The sequence below is a fragment of the Antrostomus carolinensis genome, unplaced genomic scaffold (assembly GCF_000700745.2).
Source record: "Antrostomus carolinensis isolate BGI_N321 unplaced genomic scaffold, ASM70074v2 scaffold50281, whole genome shotgun sequence".
Taxonomy (NCBI): Eukaryota; Metazoa; Chordata; class Aves; order Caprimulgiformes; family Caprimulgidae; genus Antrostomus; species Antrostomus carolinensis.
The window spans coordinates 13,898-36,576 of NW_010293010.1; the positions used below are offsets into that span (position 1 = coordinate 13,898).

General features: G+C 41.0%; 1 protein-coding gene across 1 annotated transcript in view; it reads right to left on the reverse strand.

The window, feature by feature from the left end:
• Positions 1–4,191: 4,191 nt before the first annotated feature.
• The window catches only part of LOC104532046 (LARGE xylosyl- and glucuronyltransferase 1), a gene marked incomplete at its 5' end in the record, with an annotated part of 33,519 nt that continues 15,031 nt past the window's right edge, over positions 4,192–22,679 (reverse strand). The window contains 4 exons of the mRNA XM_010177135.2: positions 4,192–5,503; positions 9,742–9,937; positions 14,994–15,140; positions 21,398–21,676. Coding sequence (XP_010175437.1) covers positions 5,306–5,503; positions 9,742–9,937; positions 14,994–15,140; positions 21,398–21,676 — 820 coding nt within the window. The remainder of the gene's footprint in view (positions 5,504–9,741; positions 9,938–14,993; positions 15,141–21,397; positions 21,677–22,679) is intronic.

The window sequence follows — 22,679 nt, forward strand, 5'->3', positions numbered from 1 at the left end:
CTTTTAAAATTCTCAAGGACTTTGTATCTTGTTTTGGGAATATATAACTACTGATGAAAACAGTATTTTTTTCCTATAAAACCAAGTTATTTCTAAATTCAGGTTTGTAAGCATTTCCTGAGCCATAATTTGCTGTGCATATCCAGAAACTTTTCCAAACTTGATTTTATATTGTGAAACACAGTAACAATCTTCAAACAATCCCCAATTCACCTAAGTGTTTGGATGTAAACATACCATCTAAATATCCATTATGAATTACTACTGTAAAAATAACTTCATTTAACTATCAATGCTTCTGCATTTTCAGTACTACAGTGGAAATACTAGGTTATTGGCTGTCATTGTCTACTAGTGATTACTTATTTGTTCCAGTTTCACTTACTGGAGTTGTAGAAACTTAGCTGCTTTCTTTTCCTAAAACTGAAATATTTTTTGAGCTAACGATGACACATTCTTTTTTTTTTTTTACACTCCAGCCATCTAATATATTAGACCTTGTTGAAGTTCATAAATAATGATGCTCACCCTGCTTGCTGAGCTTGCTGTGTTCTCCTGTTGCTGCACTGAAAACTGAGGAACACCCAGACAGTATCTGGAAGAGCAGGAAGGAATGTCCTATGCAATGCTGAAGAGTAATATCTCTGCTGATTTGCCAGGACTCCCAGTGCTGCTGGTCATTAATCTTTCTGAGCCAAAAACAGATGGGGCTATTAGGCAGGCTGGAGTAATGGGAGAAACTGGCAAGATACAGAAGGAAACACATTATCTTCTGGATAGAATTGCATGTAAAAATGAGAACATTAAAAATGTATTTTTCATATTTAATTGGACGATGTATGATTATACCTACCAGAAAATAATGTGCAATGTGTTTTGTGCAGGGCATTTATAAAACTGTTCAGCTGTGCTAGAGCCGTATTTTCCCCTGTGGAGAGGAACAGCAGCTACAATTCTGACAAGGTTTTTGTGCTTTTCCCTTTAACACAGGGCTTCCTCTGCTGCAACGTCTACTGCAAATAACACTACAAAGTGCCTCCATGTGTTGCAGTAAAAGGAAAATGCAGTTCATGATTTACATACAAACCACATGAAGCATACCAGGTAAAAAATCAGTACTTTAGGAATAATGTGAGCATATCTGATATTGAGTCTAGCAAAAGTGAAGGAACTGCAGGTACAGCTGCTAATTCCTTTATGTCACTGAGTCCAAGATGACAATTACAAATAGAATAAAAATTGCAAATTATGAAGTAGAACCAGACTGCTCACATAGGAAACTAGCAATGTAGGAGGAATTACTCGAAGTAGGACTTGGTAAAAAATCTGATAGATACGAAGGACTATTCAGGGTAAACAAAGACATTTCCTCAGTCTGCCAGGCAGGCAAATGGTAGATGACTCTTAGCCAGAAAATGATAGGATGGAAACTACAGCCAAACATTTGAAGGTATATACTGTGACAACAGAGAGAAATAATGAAAACATATTAGAGGGTTACAATAAGGCATTAAACAAAGGCAAGTGCTTTGCCCAAAACTTAAACTTGCAAAGCCTGTTATATCAAAGGGAGAAGCATGAAAACAAAAATAGAAGGATTTGGTGCCAGGCAGCAGATTAGTATTTGGAATAATAATTATGTCTGAAATGTGGTGGGATGTCAGAAGGTGCTGGGAAATACACTATTCAGGTTCTGGTGATGGAAGGGGCTTATGGGGCTGAAAAGTTTGCAGTGACTCACATGTGTCACCATTCTGGAGCGGAGGGGTAAAGGGAGACACAAAACCAAATGTATTAAGAGCCCAAATTAGAAGAACAAAAGAACTTTGTAGGATTTTATTTCTGATCCCTTGAATAGGAAAAGATTAGGATTTATAAAGGTAAAGAGGAAAATACAAACCCCCAAAACCTAGCAGGGTGACATTTGATATAAAAATTTAAAAACATAAAACTCTTTTTTCCTTTTAAAAGCAGAATCAGCTGCCCTAAATAAAAAGAAAAGAAAAACTGAAATCCTCAGATTAAAAATGGAAAGAGCTTATAAATAGCCATGGAGTATGGTATTCCTTTAGATAAATGGAAGACAATGACAAGGAAATGCTGGTATAATTAAATTGGAAATACTAGAAGTTATTCGGGACAAATAGAAAACCTTCAGAGAAAGCAAATCAAAACTTTGTAAAGCTGAAAGGAAGGTATGCAATAGTTAAGATGGATTTTGAGCCAGCTAAGTGGGAATTTGAAGAGCAAATAGTAGGAAGTTAAAACTGAAAATACACATTTACTCAACACACCAAAAGCAGAAAACCGGACATAACTGGTAGGCCACCCCCAACTATAAGTAGAAGAAACAATTAAAGACAATAAGGACATTGCCAAGAATCTAAATGATTTATTTGCACCAGTCTTCACCAGAGAGGGTGCTGGAGTGATACCTAAATGAGAGACTCACACTTTCCAAATATCAAAGATAGGAGAGGTCATAGACTGAAGACTCAAGAGAGAAGTTGGTGGAACAAATCAATAAATCAAAGGCATTAAGTCACCAGGTTTATCTGATATTTCTTGAAGACTTCAGAAGAAAACTAAGAATTAAGTAACAAAGTTGCTAGGAAATACCTACTACAGCAGAGGACTGGAAGACAGTCAGTGTTATAACTGAGTTGGGGATTTCTGTTGTTGCCGGTGGTAGTTTTTTCATGGTGTTGGAGGAGCCCTGGCAGTTACAGACAGATATGCAATACTAATTTGCTATTATGTAAATAGTTTGAAACATGTTAAAAAAACCCCCAAAACCCCAGCCCCACACCTCCCAAATTATGAAGCACATAGACAAACATGACATGACAGATACAAGTCAGTACAGTGTCTATAATGGAAAAAAAAAGGGGGCTCTTTGAACCTCCTACCAATCTTTGAGCTGGTTACACACCAGCCAGCTCACCGAAGCCTACTCAGGAGGTCCCGGGACTCGCTGTACAGACAGGCAAGTAGCAATTGATTACCTCCCTGCTCCCCCATCCGCATCTCACGACCACCGGGGAGAGAATAATGTTCATGTTGATAATGGCACATCCAAACAATGTACAGGTCCATGCTACAGGTTATGCTGCTGCAGGGCAATCCCGTCCGTCCATGGGCAATATTGTTAAGCCAAGGAGAAATGTACATCTGGAAATGCAAGTTTTTAATACATATGAAACGTAACGGTGGCCACACTGAAGATGTGACTGGAGATTTTATGTAGGTACAACGAGTGTTAGCCTCTCTTAGGATCAGCATTTGATACCTTTCTGCACATTAGCTAATTAAGAGGACTTTGTGCTGCAGGGTTCTTCTCATTCTCAATATGCACAGGTTTTTGGGTTGTTTTTAATATATCTTAGCTATGACTGAGCACTCGCTTCATTTCTTCCCAGCTCTTCCCAGCTTTTTATGTAAATCTTTACATAAAGCCATTAAGAACAGAAGAAAAGCACTTTGGAAAATTATATAGTGATGTATTGTTATGCAGCCAACACTCCCAGGGAAAAAAAACGTAAAAATTACACATAGCCTCCTGCCCCTTTTTATTTCTTACCACAGATGTTGCCTTTTTTGGCTTTTCTTATATATACACAGCATGATGAACTGATATTTGTAGTTTAAATGTCTGGTTTAACCGCGTGGTTTCCACTGTAACAGAAAGCTCTCATGAAATGTCAGGTTAGAAATAAAACCAAACTCTAGAGGGATGAGGTGAGGAGAAAAGTAGAAGGTCCAGTGGGTGAAAAACAAAATGGGAAAAAGTGTGAGCAGAATGCAATGTAGATCCATTTCCCAACTCAGGCAGTGGTATTGGTACGCATGGTTGTAAGGGGATCTGGGGTAGGGAGACAGATGCATTTCTCACTGAGTTGTTTCTGTGTTCCCTATTAACATTGCAACAGAAATTACAAATAGCCCTGCAAGGGGTAGTGCATTAAATCTCACCTCTTCATCCCATGTAAACACAACATTAATACTGAAGAATAAAGAAAATGGTAAAAAGTCCAGTGTCTTGTTTTCTGCATTTTGTTTGTTAGGATTCCTGTCCACCCTCCAGCATACTCCTGTGTGTACCGAAGTTGTGAACTTGACCAGCCCACGTTCAAGCTAACACTCACACTTGGATTCCTAATACATTCTTTTCTCCCCCTCGAATGGGGAGTTTACTCCTAACAGTTCTGCTCCTTTTAATTATAAACTCCTTTAACGAAGTAGTTCTGAGACCTTGTAGCAGGCAGCAGGAGAGCACCAGTTGCCATGTTTATAATCCCTGTTCAGCAAAGAAGTCCACTTAAAGCCCTAGACCCAGTGTCTTCATGGATGGGCATGCACTGAAATGAGCCTACAAATCAATAACCGCCTGCACAACGTACCTTATAGGTAAAATCCATCCTTGCCTAAAAAGGATCAAGAGTTACAGTCAGGCCCTTTATTTTACGAGTCACACACAAACAAGTTGCTCCAGTGAAAACAGACCTTACACTGACAAGTTTTTTCACTTTCTGGCAGAGCTACTGATTGTCTTTACTGGACAACCAGAACTGAAAATGTGAAAGAAACACAAGAGAGACACTTCCTTGTCAAGGAAAGGAGCAGCATTTAGGACTGGGGAAAGGGCAGGGTGGGGTATAAAGGATTTTCCTGATAAAATAACTATTTTGAGAATAAAAGACCAACTGATATCATGTATACACCTAAACCAGCAACACACCTTCTCTGGAGTGCAGTATTCTATAAGTGTCCCCTTCATTTTCAAGGCTAATTCAGACCTTTGGCTCATCCTGCATTAACAAGGTCATCCATATTAACAGGGCCCCTGTGAAAGTTCACAGGTGAAAGTTCCCTTTTAGAGTAGTGGAGATTTGAAATTCACAGGACAGCGACCCGAAGATCTTCCTTTACAGATAAAAAGCATGTCATATATTAAATAGCAACATGAAATCCTATATTCTGAAGGTCTGTCTTTGCTCTGCAGTTAGGAGAGCAGAGTGCATTCCCAGCCCCTGCTGAGTCCCCACCTCCAGCAGCACGGCAGGCGTGTGGCCGGCTCCTCTCATTGACACCTCATGAATGCTAAAGCTGAAAGGCCCGGGGTAGTCAGGGAAGGGGTGGAGGAGCATAGTCCGAAGACATGTCACTTCAAATTTCTACTGTTAGAACCGCAGGTATTTTATAAAACCAGAAAGTATTTCTCAGTTTGAAGTTCCAAGACCGGGCCCCAAATGTTGAGCGGCTCCTCCTTCTGCGTCCCTCTTTTCCACACACAGACTCTGCTGTGCTAGCTGTTGTTCTCTGCCGTGAGATATTTGAGGGCTGCAAAGCCGTAGTGGCGTGACATATCCTGCTGGAACTCCTCCTTCAGGGTCTTGAGACAGATGCGGTATTGCTTGTTGGAGCGAAACTTGGTGATGTCGAAGCTGGGGGCGTGTGGCATGTGGATCATGTAAGCGTTGGGCAGTACCGTGAACTCGTACTCCTGGGGGAGAAAGACACCAGCTGTGAGGGTGTTCCCAAGCCCCCTTGCAATGCATCTCTCTTGTACTTCTACAGTCAATAATGTAACAGTGCAGTGTGGATCTCAAAAACAACAAACCCATATAGACATGCCAAATAAGCCTTCTTTTTTTAAAGTTGCTTTTTCTTGGTTTTACAAAAGATCAACTTTCCCTTCTAAAATGTTTTATTCCATATAAGCCAAATGATGGGGAAACAGTACAAAAGGCATGCCTGAAGCTAAGTCTGCAGCAGTGTAGTATGCTTGCAACCAGCACAGCATGAGTCTCAAGTGTCCATGCAGAAGCATGCTTTTGCGCCTACAATTTATCTTGCTTGGGATGCTGGAACAAGCTATATTTACAAAGGTGTCCATTGCACTACATACGTTGCTTTGCCTGTACACTAAGATACTTATAGTGACAAAACTGTCCAAAACTATTTATAAACCTGAAATGAGGGAAGAATATGGCATCTTTTATAGGCAACGTGTGGAAATGGACCTGCTAATTCCATATGCTTTGAGAATGTTTTATGCAAATTAAGTTTTCCCTCACAAAGTACGAGATACTGTGCTAATTCCCCCTCTCTTCTAAAACTAGTTCACTAATTCTCTTTAGTTATATCTGGCCAAGTTCTCTGACAATTTTTGTTGTTAAAAAATGATGGTTAATTTAAGTCTCAATTATTCCTGTTAGATTTGTTCCATTTTTATAATTAAATTTATGATCATTAGAGCAAAGCTGGACAAAGACTGATTTTTAGACAAGCTGGAAGGTCACTAATGTAGGCTGTGCAAGAACCAGGTACCTGCTTCTGCAAGGAACCGGTCAGAAAAAGGATGTGAACCTCAGTATTCTGTAGCCAAGTGAGATACCCCAAATACTAGGATATGACCTCTCTATTCTTATGAAATTTCAAAAAACATGACTTGTATGGGATACAAATGACAAAGAAACTTCAAAGACTTGACAGGCAAACTTCCTATTGTCCTCACACAGTTTCTATTTACAACTGTTGCTGACTCATCAACCATGTCTGCCGAAGACGGCGGGCAGGGAAGGAGTAGCCACAGAGCGTGCTGGCTTTAAAAGAAGTGGTGCACAATGTCCCCTGGTTTGCAAAGCCCAGTCACTTGTAGATTTAGGAGACTGTGCAGAGACACAGAGTATCTGCAGTACAGAGACAGAGTATTCCAAAAACATTCTGTCAGGGAAAGATGTTAATGAGGGAGAACACACTTGTGCCAATAAACGTGAGTGCTTCGCTTATAAATCTTTCCTCACCTAACAACATATAATCAGTCTTGAAAAGACTGAAAACTGCTGGGTTATGATGCTACTAGAAACCAAACGCTTGAGCAACACAATGCAAAATTAAGCCCAAATAAAATGGAAAGAAGTGAGCAGAATGCAGTGTGGATCCATTACCCAACTCAGGCAGTGGTATTGGTGAGCTCAAAGTGCAGCTAAGGCTGCAGTGCTGTCCCAGGGACACCTGTGAAACAGTAGCATGTGCTGGATAGCCAGGCACAGATGCAGTGTATGGCTACTCCTTTCTCATTATGCGAATGCCTGTTCCCTGCCACACAGTGCTAAAGTGGTAAATCTTTATGCCAAATTACAATGCTGTCATATAAAGGAATGGGCTCCTCTGAGCTTCTGTTTGGGGTGACAAATGTATAGCAAGAGCAAAATAATCTCATGCTCACAGGCAGAACTCATTGAGCTGGAAGAGACTTAGAACTAATGGGGAACCAAATGCAAAAAAAAAAAAAAAAAAAAAAAGGCTGGCATGATGGAGTGAGGAGAGCCAATAAACTACAAACTAAATATGTCTCCATGGGACCTTAAAACTAAAGGCTGAAGCTGCATACAATCTCTTCTTTGTTCTCTGTTTCCATCTCAAGTTTGTAATCCTGCAGGTCAGGGACTGTCTATGCTCTGCAGTGTAAGCTGTTCAGCACAGCAGTGCTCCCATCCTTCTGAAAGGCCTTCAGGCACATAAAGCATTCCAAAAACTCACTAACTTAGTCTGCTGCTAATAAGCCCCTTTGAAAGATGCTGGGCTGGGGTCCTGGAAAAAGGATTGCTCACAGTCTAGTTCCACAGTCAATGGAAGATCAGGAAAAGGTTTCCTAATGGCCCATCTCTACTATAAGGAAATGTCTGTTGAGAAAGCAATGCAGGAGCCTCTGTCCCTACCTCATGGGTTATAAATGCTTTAGACAGAGACTGTCATTATCTATGTATTTGTACAGCATCCAGCTCAGTGGACATCTGCATGCCCCCAGAATAACAATAACAATTATCTCCATGCGGTGTGCTGCTCTGAAGGATGGTAATGGCACAGGCCCTTGGTAAGGAGTCTGAAACATTTCTCTTGACAGACACTGCAGCTGTGAGGAGCAGTGAAATAATTCAATTGAGAAGTTGCTCTGCCTGCTGGTAAGGAAGACAGGCAAGCAGCTGGCAGCAACCTGATCTGTGGACACCCTGAAGCAGAGGAATGCCATAGGGGGAGGTAGCTGTGCGATCCCACGTCCCCTCCAGGCTGGTTTTGTGAGAGAACAGGCCAATACCCATGTTGCTACAGATGAAAACTAAACTTCTTTTCAATGTGAGAATATTTTTAAGGCTGTGAGAGTGAGAAAAAGAATTCCCCAGAGTTAGTTCCAACCCAATGGCTGTTTAAAATATCTGCACTGCGTTCAACTTTGAAAAATGTTGCCATTTCCCATGTGTGAATCTGTATGCTGGGCAAACGTCTCTGGACAGAACAGCTAAATTGTGAGCGCTAGATGAGAGCTGCCAGTGAGGGCATAAGACCCGTTACCCAGATTAAAAAATAATAAATCATTACACTGGCATTCTCCACAACTGATGGTTAATTGATTAGTGCTTGGAAAGTGCACTAGAAAATTAAAGTGCTACAGCGGAGCAAAGTATTATTATTAACGATAATATAAGGGACATTTTTTTTCTAGTCTGTAATAATTTTATCTCAATAGAAATAGGTACAAATTTGTTGGGAATGCCCTTTGCAAACAGAAGGCAAGTGGCTGCCAGCCCAAGGTGACAGCGTGATTTTGTAAGCAGAAGTAGAAAATATCCCTCCCACTCATGTACCTGCACACAAATACACTGTAGCCCACACCCCAGAGACACCATCTCCCAGTAACTTACTGCTTGCCTTGTGCTACTCTGCTTCAGGTAAACTGGTAAGAGGAGGGCAGAGAAGCATCAGCTATATTCCAGATCCATAGCAGAAGCTAGCATCGGAAGATAGAGATGGCCAAAAAGCACGTTTTTTTGGCTAGCATGAACTACTAGTTCAAAAACTGGGACTGAAACCAAACTAAAAAAAAAATAATTTCCAGCAAATTCAAAATAAGAAAAAAAACCATGACCCAGACTGAGCTGATTAGCACAGTGGTTAGCTTCACATCCAAGAACAGCAGGGAGAAGCAAACTCTGCCTTTTCAGTGAGCAGCAGCACTAGACTCCTATGGAGCCACAGTCACTGTCAGCCTCTAAGATCTAGGCCGGTGGCAGGGATCTTGGCAGCTCTGAGAGCTCTAGTGCCAGTCTGGGACTCTCGAGCCCTCTCTGCATCCTTATTTTTGTATATTCTGCCCAGCAGCTCCATCCCAAGTCACAGATCCAAGAGGCAGGTAGCCCAAGGATCAAGTACCTGGACCCTCTAGAGTCTGCTCCACAGTCAGAGACTGGAAATGTAAAGTCCTTGGCTTTGCAGAGATGTGCTGTACATTCAGGCCAAAATTTGAAGATGCTTGCCTTGGATTCAACTTAAGATTGTTTTTTGCATTCTAAATTACCATTTGGAACTCACCAACTTCTGCTGAACTGAAGAACTTCCAGCTAGGTCTATAGATCCCCTAGGAGGTGATGAGACTGGCAACAAATGCTGCAATGTTCAGGCGCGCTTTGGACAGGAGGTGGGCACTGAAGGATTGTGCCACTGTGAGACAACAACTTTCTCAGCACTGACAAATAAACTAACTCAGACTCAGTTCTCCTTTTAACGCTTGACAGGGACTAAACTGAGTGTTCCCACCTAGAGAAGCACTCATTAAGGAGCACAGTAAGGCCAAATGAGCACTTTGCGATGCAAAGCCTGAAGACTTTCTATAGAACACAGATTTGTTTAACAACCCTGCTGCCCAGCCCTGGGTGAGATGAGCAGTCATTGTCTCCTCACCTGTGCATCCAGTTCCATGATATGAGCTACTTTGTTCCAGCCAAATCCAACAAACCGTCTGTCATACTCTGGGCAGTCTTTCCTCACAACAACGTATGGTTCAAAGTCTGCTTCCCACTCGACGTGGTAAGGGGTGGTGGCTGTTCGCCACTTGGCAAAGTTCGTTGGCGCATGCCCTTTCGTCCAGACATGATACCTTAAACAGACATAAATGGCATGGACGTGGAGAGGCATTTGGACAGAATGCATCTTGGCGAAGCAACAAAGTGTTACTTGTTAGATGAAATGCTCAAAAATAAGGACATTAGCATACAGTTCACATCATCATTTTCAGGACACGTTGGAGGCAATTTCTAGGACTATTTCCAGCGCGCTTCCCAGAGCCTCTATGTGCTCAACGCTTAAACACATCTAGTTGGTGAAGAATAGTGTGAAAACACTACCTAATGCTAATGTGAGAAACAATTACAAAGTACACAGACAGTTCATCTGCACTACAAAGTGCTGTGTCTCATTCTTAGCAACAAAGCAGCTGTATCAGTGCTCTAAAATTGGTGTGAAATTCTGTAGCTCAGATAAGGTCCCTAAAATTAGCTATTTCTACACCACAGCAACATTCACGATCTGTTTTATATGCAATTTTATAATTTGTATAAGAGACACCTGCAGCTTTGGAGAGATGTTCTGTTTTACTAATCACTGTTATTACTACAGCAGAAGCCAAGGCGCATAATTAAATTAATAAGTAAAATAAAACATAAAGGCTTTCTGCTCTACTTTCTACATTGTGGGTAGTACCCATGTGATCCTGAGTAAGGTAATCAATTTGATTTACAGAAAAAGATCCTTTTATATTTCGTTAATCTTGTTTAGGTCACAGCAGGTCCCCTCCAAGCGCAGCTTGAATCCACCCTATTAGTGCCAGGGTCAGTGACTCTCTCGCCCACTTATTCTTCTTACACCTTTCCAAAAATCAATGCGACAGGCTCTTTCAGCAGACTCATAGATTAAATAATGAAACAAAGGCATAGCAGGCCACCTGTATTACAACACTCTGCGATGTGTAACAGAAGGGGCAAAACAAATATCCTGCCAGTTTGTAATGTAAGGTACATTGAATTCACAGGTATGACTCATGTGCTAAAGTAAAGGGATTTAAGCATTAAATATTTGCAGAATTAGAAACTAAGGTAATGTTTTAACCCCAGAAATTCTTGTAACATTGCAAGCCATTGCTAACAACAGGACATAAAATCACAACCTAGGAGTTTCCACTTGGACTGCGTATTTGTATGGCTTATAACTGGAAAAAACAGAGAGGTGTTCAGCTTCACTGACTCTCCTTGTTCAGAGGTAGTGCAGGAAGACAGAATTATTAGGATAGCACTGGGGACCCAAGTAACCTATGGTCCTTTGAAGGCTGCATTTCTAAACCGTAAATAGGTTGCATCACTTTCAGACATCTGGCTTGGGGACCTGGAAAAGCAAAGCCCTTCCGTATTAAAAAAACTGACAGTGAATTAATTCTCTAGAGTTTATTAGAAACCAGAGCCAGATTCACAAAGATGCTTACAATCCTTAATGCCCTTTGGAATCATCTCCAAAAGGCCTATCCCTTTACTTAGTCTCTTTCGGAAATGAGTTGGTAACCTACCCAGCCACTAATGGGCAACTATCCATGCTGGAAAAAAGCAAAAATCACAATGTGGGGTTTAAAATGATAGGGGATTGCAGAGGATGCTGTATCTTCTAACATCTTACCTCTGGCATTTTGAAATTAATTATGATAATAATGACTACTAAAGACTTATGAAGTGATTTGTATCATCAAAGCCCCATACAAACTTTAGTTAATTGAGAGATTCCTGCAGAGAAGCAGTCAAACGCTGCTGCTATTCTAGTAACACTCTCCCACTGATTCAAACAGTGTAAGCAGTTACAGCAACTCAGGTATAACCTCTGTGAGTTAAGACAGATGACCAGCAGGAAAAAAAAATGGGGAAGAGACAAGGAAGGGAAAATATGGAAGTGCGGCTGGAGAGAAAAAGCAGAGCAGAAAGGAAGGAACAGACCTGATTGCACCAAACAAAATAATACCACAAATTATCTACTTGCCTCTTTAGAGTGACTGATGTGAGTGGAGTGCAAGAGAAAGACAAAAGTATGGCTAAGGTCAGGACAAAGAGGAAAATGAGTGCAGATGACCAAACAAGGTGTGCTCACACTGATAGAGGAATAATCAGACTGGAAACAAGAATTGTGAGAGTTCAGGATTACATATGTATCTGTACATACAATATATATGGGTCTACATATATGTGTGTATATATATATTCACACACATATAATCTACGGCAGCTAGGTCTTGGCCAATGACTGATCATCACATAAAATGTACTGTAAAGTAAGATATGCAGACATAGATGTCCATTACATAGATGTCCATATAGAGGAAGTTACCACAAAAGAGTGAGTCATTTCCAAGAAACTTTACTCTCGGTGACATGGCTGCAAGAAGTGGTTCACTGTCTGTATTGGTCTTCCATCTCACAGGACAAATGAATAAATCAAATTTTCCTGCTCAGGCCCTTCTCACTCAAGATTTAAATACACATTGAACTTCAAGGCCACACTCAATCTCACTGACTCCCAGGAGAACTTTGTGAAAATTGTGAACACTGTATTTTTCACCACACTGGAAATTTTGACAAATTAAAACCAAGTAATTTGATCTCCGTAAACTGGTGATGAGTTTCTTTCCCACAGTTCATGGAAAACAACTGCACAAAACCCCCTGCTTTGGGTCAAATGTTTCATCTCACTTTCATTATTGATTGCTTTTATGTAAAATAAAATTTCAAAACTATAATAAACTTTCCTAAAGTTAGCAAAATTAAATCATCATTCTCAGAGTCTTCTTCCTCCCTGCCTTGTCCCTCAAAGCTTTCCCCTTCACTGAGAAAGATGGTTTGGTGAAAGAAAAGCTTTCCTGGTTCTGTTCTCAGATCCTTAAACATTTTGCTGGCTTGTGGATGCAATCAGTTCATTAGTTAATCAGTTGTTGCTGGTTATGTTTTCTCAATATGATGCGTCTTCTACCAGCTGTGGTTTTCCTTGTGCCTGCAAGCTGTGCCGGCAACACATTTGTGGTTCATCAGCTATTACCCAGGCACCAAGCTGGCACATCCTCATGAGGCACAGTCACAGGCAGCACCTGCAAACAAAGCCAGCAAGCTGGCACAGAGCAATCCACTGCCGTGGAGGGTTTCCACACAGCACATCTTGCCAGCCCTCGATGCTCATATGTCTCCTCTTTTCTTCTGGTGGTGACTGGGGGATGTAATTGAGAGCCATTTTGTACTTCTTAGCTGCCCAGAGGTAGAAGAGGTCACCATTTGGAAAAGAGGTGACAAAAGCAATTTCAATGAGGTAAAGAGTGTAATCTACCATGTGGTGTGAAGCACTGGGATGCTGCAGGCACTCTCAGCAATCACTGTCACAGCAGTCCTCCCCAGCTCACTCCCACCCGTTCAGCCCCAAATTGCAGTGTTATTAAAACACCTTGAAGGTAGAGGTGGAAATTCTCAGCCCAGATCACAGACGCTTTGTGGCTGTTGATAGAGTTGAACAATGAAATGAGCCAAAACTAACTGGGGAAGCATTTATAAAATGTGTCCTACATTAATATGTACACCAGCTACACACTGCATGTCCTTCAATTCTTATTTAACCTTGCTCTGGCAAAACTCCCACTGATGTTAAAGAGATTTGTGCCTGAGTGAGGCTTGAGAAAGCATCTGCAAATCTGGCTGTGTACGTAATAATATGCCAACATGCTGTATAGCTTGAAGATGAAATCTGTAGTGGAAGGCCACTGCTGTGCAAGCTGAAAATTTGATCGTTGGTGGGATGTAACATCTGAAAATCCTGAGGGTGTTATTTTCCACTGGAAGGATTTTTTCTTTCAACTATGGGAGAAATAATTATTTCCTACCAACAAATCTCTTGTTAATTTGTATGTCTTTGACTGGTAAAGAATGATGGGAGACTGAAAGGCACTTGCTTTATCAGTACCCTTAAGTAATTTTCCAGAGAGAGGCATACCCCTCTCAGTCACCTCAAGTTTCTATTTGAAGGCAGTCACTGGCAGAAGTAGTGTCAGAATTACGTTTTCCAGGTTCACACAGGGTGCCTGCTATGGCATGTGCATGCAGCCACGAGGGAAGGGTGGCTGCTGCAAAGAGAGGTGTGTAATACAGGGAACAGAAGTGTGAGGAAAGCTCTAAAGTAAGGGAAGGATGGGAGAGGTGATACAGAGCTCCACTGGCCATGGATAATACCTAGCCTTTTAATTGTTTTATCTCTAGATCCCAAAATATTGTAAAAAGGAGAGGTGACATTGTTACCTGCATTTCAGAGATAGAGAACAGAGATGTAAGTGAACTGATTTGCATACCATCTTTGCAGGGCAAAAGTGGAGTTCAGAAGAGAATGCAGGTCTCCTAACCCTCCTCTCTGGCCAATATTGTAAGGCCATATTGTGCTCTTCCCATCACTGTGATGCTTTACAAATGTCTGCTAATCAGACCTTACCATACACACCCAAGAGACCGTTAACCTCTGCTAGTTGCATTTTGAAACTGAAGAGTCTGGCAGATAATAGAAGTGACTTGTTCACAGCCACAGAAGGAGTCTGCTTCAGAGAGGAGCTCCAAATGTAGGTGTTCTTTGCATCTTAACTTCTAGTCAGATTTACCTCTGCATTGAGAAACTCTAGCTATTTAAGCAGCTCTTTCACACTTTAAAAGAGCAAACCTGCATTTGTTTTTCCAGTAAGTCAGTAAGGAAGTGAACCAATGAGCAGAGAGAAATTATTTTTGGTCACACGAGGGCCACAGCTATTCGGATAGTATTCAGCAGCCAAAAAGCAAATTACATGCACATTAATGTAATGGTCACACTTGATTTTGTAGCGCAATAAAAAATGATGAAAATAAAACAAATTCAATTTAACAACTGAAGTCCTTCAGTAGAGGACTATAATACTAGATAAAATGCTGAGCTTACAGATGGAATATATCCACATATGATTCTGTTCACTGCCTCTCTATGGAAAGGGAAAAAAAATTCCAATAGGTTTCTCCATTAGAGATAGCTAGCTGACAGTGAGAGAAAAATCAAACATTCACAAGAACATCATAGAAATCTTTAGAGATAATTACCACAGATTTAACAAAAGTACTTTCCATTACCTGAATGTGAAGAGGGTTCCCATGTCCAACATAGACAGCAGCTCTGCTTTTGACTTGGGGAAGGAGAGGCGGTAGCGTAGGGTCTCAAAAGCAGGTACAATCAGAGCTTTCTTGGTGTTAGCCAGGTCTAGCTGGATGACAGACTTCCTGGCAAAGAAAAACAACAAATACAAGCAGGAAAATTTTAAACTGAGCAGATCACTTGGCTTTTCAAAATAAAGAGCAGAGAATGTGCGGTTTGATACTGTAAATGTAACTATGGCCCATATTTTTTCCCAGGGGCACTTCATATTTCCCTTGACTTTTGATCTGCTGCTCTAAGAGGAACACCACAGTTCAAAAAGAGCTTGTGTGTTTGACTGATCAGTGCTGCCCTGCGTGTCCAGGGGTGCACAGAGCTGAACCAGCACCCTGAGCACAGCCAACTGACCGCCCCTTTAGGAGAAACATAGTTGAATGTTACTACATATACAGGAAAGAGCTGCCCAGTCAATGGTAGTTCTAAAAAAAACGGGATTTATCCAGGACTCACTGGGACTTCAGAAGGTGAGCTGGAAAGTTTGGTTGTATTTCAGTCTAGCTATTCTCTGTGTAGTATACTGTGCCTTCTTACTTGCTTTTTACCTCTGCTTTAGAGCTCTGTGTTTCCTGCAAGGTGAGTGTTCCCTTAACACCACTATGGACCAGATATTTGCCCTCAAGAACACTGTTGCCATGTTGGTTGGTCTTTGTTCAAAGCAAGGCACAGATCTACATGCAAGAGTACATGGTGCAAATCCGTACATTAGCAATAGCTTTTTGAGTGTTGTTAATCACATGCATGGTAGTTCCCAGAGATCAGAGCTCAATTTTGCTTAGATCTGTACATAGGGCAAAGAGGCGGTTACTTGAAGAGAAGAGCTGTGCACAGGATGTGGCGAGATACCTTGCTTTTTGCCTTCTTTTGCTGCAAGTTGTCCAGTGCAGAGGCTGTTTTGGTGTGTGAGCGTGTGCATGTGTGTGCACATTATGCACTTTGTGCAGTAGGGCCCTTCTCCAGACAAGGGTCTTAGGATGAGTGGTACAGGAGAGCAACAGCTTCGCAACCTTACACCCTGCCTGCCAGAAGTATTCAGTCTATTCTTTCCTAACAAACTAAAATACAAAGAAAAAGAAGTTACTTTTCCATCCTCAAACTGAATCTTACTATGCTTGTCACCAGAAATAACTCTGTCTCGATTTTCCTTTCATTATCTTCATATTTCATATGAGAAATATGCCTCTCTCTCCCCTGTCAAAGTCAGTTCCCCTTAACAGGATTCACTGTCCTGACTTTTATGTTCCTGCAACAAGCAATCAAGGACAATGTTGACAAGCAGCAAATTCCCTACAGCCTTATAAGATGAAGGAATTGGGATCACTGTCATAATAACAGAAGGACCAAATAAACCACTTTTCTAGGCCCAGAATACCTAGAATTCATTTATATTGCCATCAGAGAAAGAGAAAAAGAAAAAGAGCAGAGCTATTTAATAAAATCTGAATTTTAGAGAATCCACACTACCCTATAGGCCTGTTCTATAAAGAGAAATTTGTTCTCAACATCTTGCTGCAAAGTTTGCATTGTTTAAAGAAGCCCTGCCACATTCCAGTGAACTTTTCACAGCTGAATATTTTAACAGTATCTTATTATAACTTTTAAATATTTTCCTCACTAGCTTTTCCCTCACCATCACCAGTGGCCAAGATACCTGCACGTACATAGATGACTCCTTCACAATCAACCTCCACGACCTTCCAAAATCACTGAGCAGTGCCTTTCTTTAGGACACTCTTAACGTTTCTTCCCTTTGACATCTTCTTTGCAAGAAGGGCACACTAACAAAGTTTCTCTGACAACATCTCGGGACTTCTGGACCCTGCAATCTATCAGCCTTGTGTGGTGCAGCACTGGAGATTCAGTTCTAGGAAGGAGTAGGTAACATTTGCAGTGATGCTCACCCTTTGGGCTCTGCAAGGCCACAGCAGCTTCCATTTATGGCTGTTCCTATCTTTTGCCTCAGAAGTCCCAGGCAAAAATCAAGGCCTTGCTGTGCTTGGCACTGTCAAAGAGTAGGAGACAATCTGCCCACTGAAGTTCACAGTCTGAAGTTGAACAAAGTTGAAGTAGGTATAGGTATCAAGCAAGGGTAACAGCAGAGAATGTCAGACAGAGCAAGCTGTGTTGAACCTAGTGTTGAATGTGTCTCATTTTCTAAGATATGGGATACAAGCACAAAAATTATGTCGGTATCAATAATCCTTTCTGCATACTCCCTGCTCTTGTCATCTGCAAATTTAATATAGGTGTCAATGGCAAAACTGTTGGCTGAAATCACTTGCACCATCAAAGATCAATATGAAAAATTAGGTGAGTGGAGAAAAGCAAAGGTCTGAAAACAAGATGCTTGTAGTGGATGCAGTCTAACAGGAAGTAGTGGAGGTACCTCAAGAGTGAAATAACATAGTGGGGTAATCTCTGCAGAAATATTTTCAAGAGATATGTGAGCATTTGAGGTGCCTATTGTTAAGGGAGTTCACCCAAAGTGGAGGGGTTCACCAAAACTGAGCTGGGAGTTGAGACACAGTCAAGAAGTTCAGCAGTACTGACCTCTGAGTAGAATAGCCTGCCTCTGATGTGGACTAGATGGCATAAAAGACAATGTAAAAGGAAGAAGGAATCAGTGCTGACATCCAGATGTTAAGCCTGAGTGTCAAAGGACAACAGAGACCATGGTAATTGTAATAAAGGCAGCGAGAGTTTGGTAGAGAAAAAAATACCATCTGGTTTCTTCTGGTAACTTGGCTGGTGGTCTCCTCCTTGGACCTCTTCCTACTGGAAGCAAATCTGCTTTCCTTTTCTATTGGGTTGACTTTTTTCCCTGTTTTGAGTGGAGGTGCCATTTGCTGGTTGACTAGTTCTGTGATACTCAGAATAGGAAAATTTTCACTGTCGGTGCTGTAAGATATGTGGAATATAATGTAAGGAATACATTTGGTTATTTTGCAACCTAGGATTGGGTTAACTGTTTAATTCCTGCACTATCCTTATGAGGGCTGATTTTTTTCATTCAGTAATATCACTTTAGTACCAATTTTCCTTTATCTGTCCTTTTCCGCAAGCCCCAAAATAAGGATATATGATTTTATGAAGAGCTTTCTCTTTGCTAGTGTTGTCCAGGAAACCGTTTCCCAGGCATCTTTGTGTTCAGACCTGATGTGTGTCATTCTGACACAGTGAAGGTTGGATTAAGTTTCTAAATCTACTAATGAACCTTATTTTTCGCAAAGCATGGAAGAAATGAATCTTAAATCACAAAAGTCCCCTCACAGGTTGAATGAACTCCAGCATGTTGATATCAATCTTTTAATCTCCATAGTCCTTTCTAAAAATTACCACAGAATCCTCATCCTCATGAGGGGAGATAGCAGTATCATTCCCATTTCTGGAGGATAGAGAAGCTCAGACACAGAGAAGTTAGCAACCTAATCCTAAAGCACTGAGTTCAGAAAAAAAAAGAAAAAAATCAGTCCATTAATTCAAATTAGCTTCCACTATCGTAAATGGTTAGATCAAGACCGATGAATATGGCAGTCACAGAGTTTGTGGTAAGAACTGGAGAGTTGACAGTCCACTGTTAAATTCATTAGAATGTTCTTCTTCTCTGCAAAAGCAATGAATGCAGAGCCTACAAAAGCATCCAACAAATAAAAAACAATAGGCACAACATGAAGCGTGTCTCTTGCTGAGATGCTGAAGAACAACCAGAAATACTTCACAACTCATGTTGCAGGGGGCAGGTATAAAACCTGTGGACAGAGCTTGGATGCCATGTCCCATGCTAAATGTGTCACTGGAAGCAAAGGGCATATTTTACACAAATGTGTCAGGAAATAACTTTAGTGCTAGCTGTGACAACTGTAGATAAGTAGTCTGTCAGTTATTTTATGTTAGAAGAACCTTTAGGATGACCCACACACCTTACTTGTAGCAGACAGAAAGACCCTTTACCTCTGGGGCAATGACAAGATGACCTCAGGAACTAATGAGGGAAGGTGACAAAAGACTTCAGCTCAGCACAGGCCATGGAAGTGTTGTAAACAGGAAATCTTTAAATGCTACATTTCTTTCCTTTTGTACTGCACAGAAGATAAAGGTAGGACAAAAAAGGGGAGTTGTTGGAGATTAAAAGCACTGAAATGGTCTTAGTAGCTGTGAAAAAGCTCAATTAGCACAAATCTAAGTGCTAGCAAACAGATACCTAGAGGAACAGGTAACCATAAGCTCCATCAGCTTCTCCTTGAAAACTGGCCATAACCTTTCACATACACTACCTTCAAAATATGCTGAAAATGTTTTCCAAAATTCCTTTCTTTCTGAGAATATATATTTTCTGTAGAGACACAATATACAATATATGTAAATCAGCAAACTCGAAGTGAGAGGGACTTGTCTGGCTCATCCTGTACAAAGCAAGGCCTGAAACACCACACTATTTCTATTTGCTTATGGTTGTTCTACCTGAGGAAATGAAGATGAAAATGTTTGTATGTCTCTAACAAACAATTGCTGCCATTGAGATTGATAACACTAATCAGCTACTTGCAAAGGCAGTGGGAACAGTCAATGCAGAAAGATATAAGGGTATCTGTATTTAAAATAATCTCACTGCACCTCCCTGCTCTTTTGCTTAGAAAAATCGTTATTGAAAAAGCAACAAAAGCCTCTAGTCCACATACAAAAAAATACAATCCTTTTAAAGAGCTGGTAGTAGCAGATTAGCATTTTTGATATTCCCAGGTAACAGATCCACAGTCAGAGTTAAGGTGGTATTGGCCTCACAAAAGGCTGGATGAGTAACACAAGGTCTTAGATCCAACAGCATGCAGTGCAAATTTGGTGTTTTTCTGAAACAGCACCAATGGGTGGCACTGCTGTGCATTTAGTCCTATAAAACATTACCACCATACGAGAACTATTTCTGTGTAATATCTTAAGTATGTTGTGGTATCTCATTCTGTCTTCTCTCTTCTTCCTTTCAGTGCTGGCTCCCATCAGTGCATGGCGAAGCAGCATGGAGGAACAAGTTGCTTTTTTTAGTACTACATGCCAGTATCAACAGCTGTTATCCTTACTGTGTTCAGCATTGATCTGAAGAAATGTAACAGTACACAACACTAATGTCAAAGAACGGAAAAGCTAACAACTGTCTCGACACGTATCTTGAAACAGCTAATGTGTGCAAGGGATAGACTTATTTTGGAGTCCTCACAGCACAAGTCAAAAAGAAATATCCCTAAAACAAGTGGTAAACAAGCTGACACAGTACAATAAAACTTCAATGGTATTATTGAAATCCAGTGTCTTAAAAGTCATAGTGAATTTGGCCCCATACATGGATGCAGAAATTGAAAAAGGCAATTAAATCTCCACATGAGGGAGAAGTGAGAAGATGCTTACTGAGTTGTTAAACCTGAAACAAAGCAACTCCTCCATAAGTTTACATTACTGGAAGCTATATTTCCCTTTACACTCCAAAACCCGCAGACTGAAAGGTATCACCCATAGGCAGACCCTCACTGGAACACTTTGATCAACTTTTACCAAATCAGAACAAAGATGAAAAGCAAAACTGGTCAGGACTAGGGAACTGAAATCCTCCTTTCTGGCCACCGGGTGTCCTCCTTGCTCTACGCTTTGGCCTCAGATGACCACAAGCCTCTGCAGGGGGAAAAGGTCTTTATTTAAAAAAACTCAGCTAATGGATCAGAGGTCTGTAGTTTGCTCAGCCCAACCTGCTCACATTCATTATGACACAGTACACACTGAGGTTACTCTTCCCAGTTTCCTTATGCTAATTATTTTGCCCTGACAGGTGCTGGCATTGCAGTCAGATTTTCGAGCTGGTTAGACTACCACTCTCTTTTCAAGACACAGAACTGGATTAAGAGTATGTCACATGGACAACAAGTTCCGTAATGCTTTGCATGTTTTTCCTGTCACTGACATTAAGAACAAGGGATGTTCAGGGAAATCATCCAGTTCACATCTCTGCTAATACAGGATGCTCTTGTACATACTTAGCCCAATTTAATTTTCAAATTGATTCTTCTGCTGCTTTGAGGGCATTATTCTAATGGCTAACAGGGCTTACATTTAGACCTGAGTTTTTTGTTTCATAACTGTGTTGCTTTACTTCCAGTTACCGCCCCTTCTACCCTAAAAATTCTTGTGCCTTGCTGGGCATTGTCACACCTTAAGCATCTATAAGCTGCCTTTTTCAGATTTGCTCAAACTGCATTGTTTTGGGAATATGTGAGAAGGGTGGGGTGTGGAGGGGCTGAAAACGCAGGTGACAGTGGGAATCCCTCCACTGTTCATTTACCTGAGGTACTCGTAGAGTCCATACATGGGTAAGAAGTCAATGTCAGACAGAAACATGTATGGTGTGCTGATATGCTTCATGGCCACATTCCTTAGCAGATTCACAGGATAGAACTGTCCCTCCTTGTACACAATATGGTAGCCGACATTGTGGCGGCTCATAAGTACTTCTGAGCCCTGGGCGTAGCGCAGAAATTGCTGAGCTTCTGCATCAGAAAGATAGAGTGCCAAACTGATTGGACCTTCCCAGTGTTTGCAGATGGCTTCAAGCATCTGGAGCCTGAAAGAGAAAGGGTGAGAATAAGAAAGGGCTGTCTCCCTGTCTGGGACTCTTTGCCTGGGTTCATCTGATCAAATGCAGATATCTGTCTCTAAGTAAAACAGATTGAGGTCACCTTATAGGCTATGAAAAGCAATAAATATTTCTACAGCACAATTCATCTCATCTAAGTTGATGTCTCTTTCTGGATAGGTGGACTGCACCCTAGATATGCCTACTTCTCTCCACTAAATACAAGGGAGCCTAAAACAGCCTGAGCTCAAATACACACATCCACAACTAAGGTACATGAAGTTAGGTGAAATCAACACCATTCTTTCTGCCTAAAGCACTGATGCTGCAGGAAAACCCCCCATGGGGTGGCGGGGGGGTGGGGATCTGTCCATGTGGATCTACTTACAGGATAGGGGTCTTGTAACGTTAAACAGTGTGGAGTGCCCAACTCACACTTCAGGTCATGCTACTCTCACACACTAATGTAATACAGTGCTCTTCAACAAGCTCATGGAGGAGAAAGGTGTACAGAACCATAGATCATTTAACCTCCTGTTTATGAAAACCTTCCCCAAATTTTTGCAAGGCAGTTAGTCAGACCTTAAAAGCTGTTAAAAGTGGTGGGTCAAGGGAATACTGACTTATATGAACATTTGCATTGACTGGAAGAAAAGTCACTGTCAGGGAAAGGGCAAAAGGATGACACATCAATAGAAATGGGATTTACCATGTGTAGGGAGTAAGGAGAGATGAGAGAGACACAGCATTGTTGTGGAATATCGAAAGAGCATTTCAAACAAAACCATAATTTAAAGTACTAATGTACATATGTTTTAGTAGTATCTCAAATTTCACTAAATAATTTTTAAAACAGGTTGCATTGATGTATATTTTTAAAAACTTCCAGCAGTTACAATACTATTGATGAAAATGACAACAAAAGATCTCATACACAAACGTAAATCAAACCCAGCATGGTCAAAATCGCTTAAGCACTTTGGGTAATTTA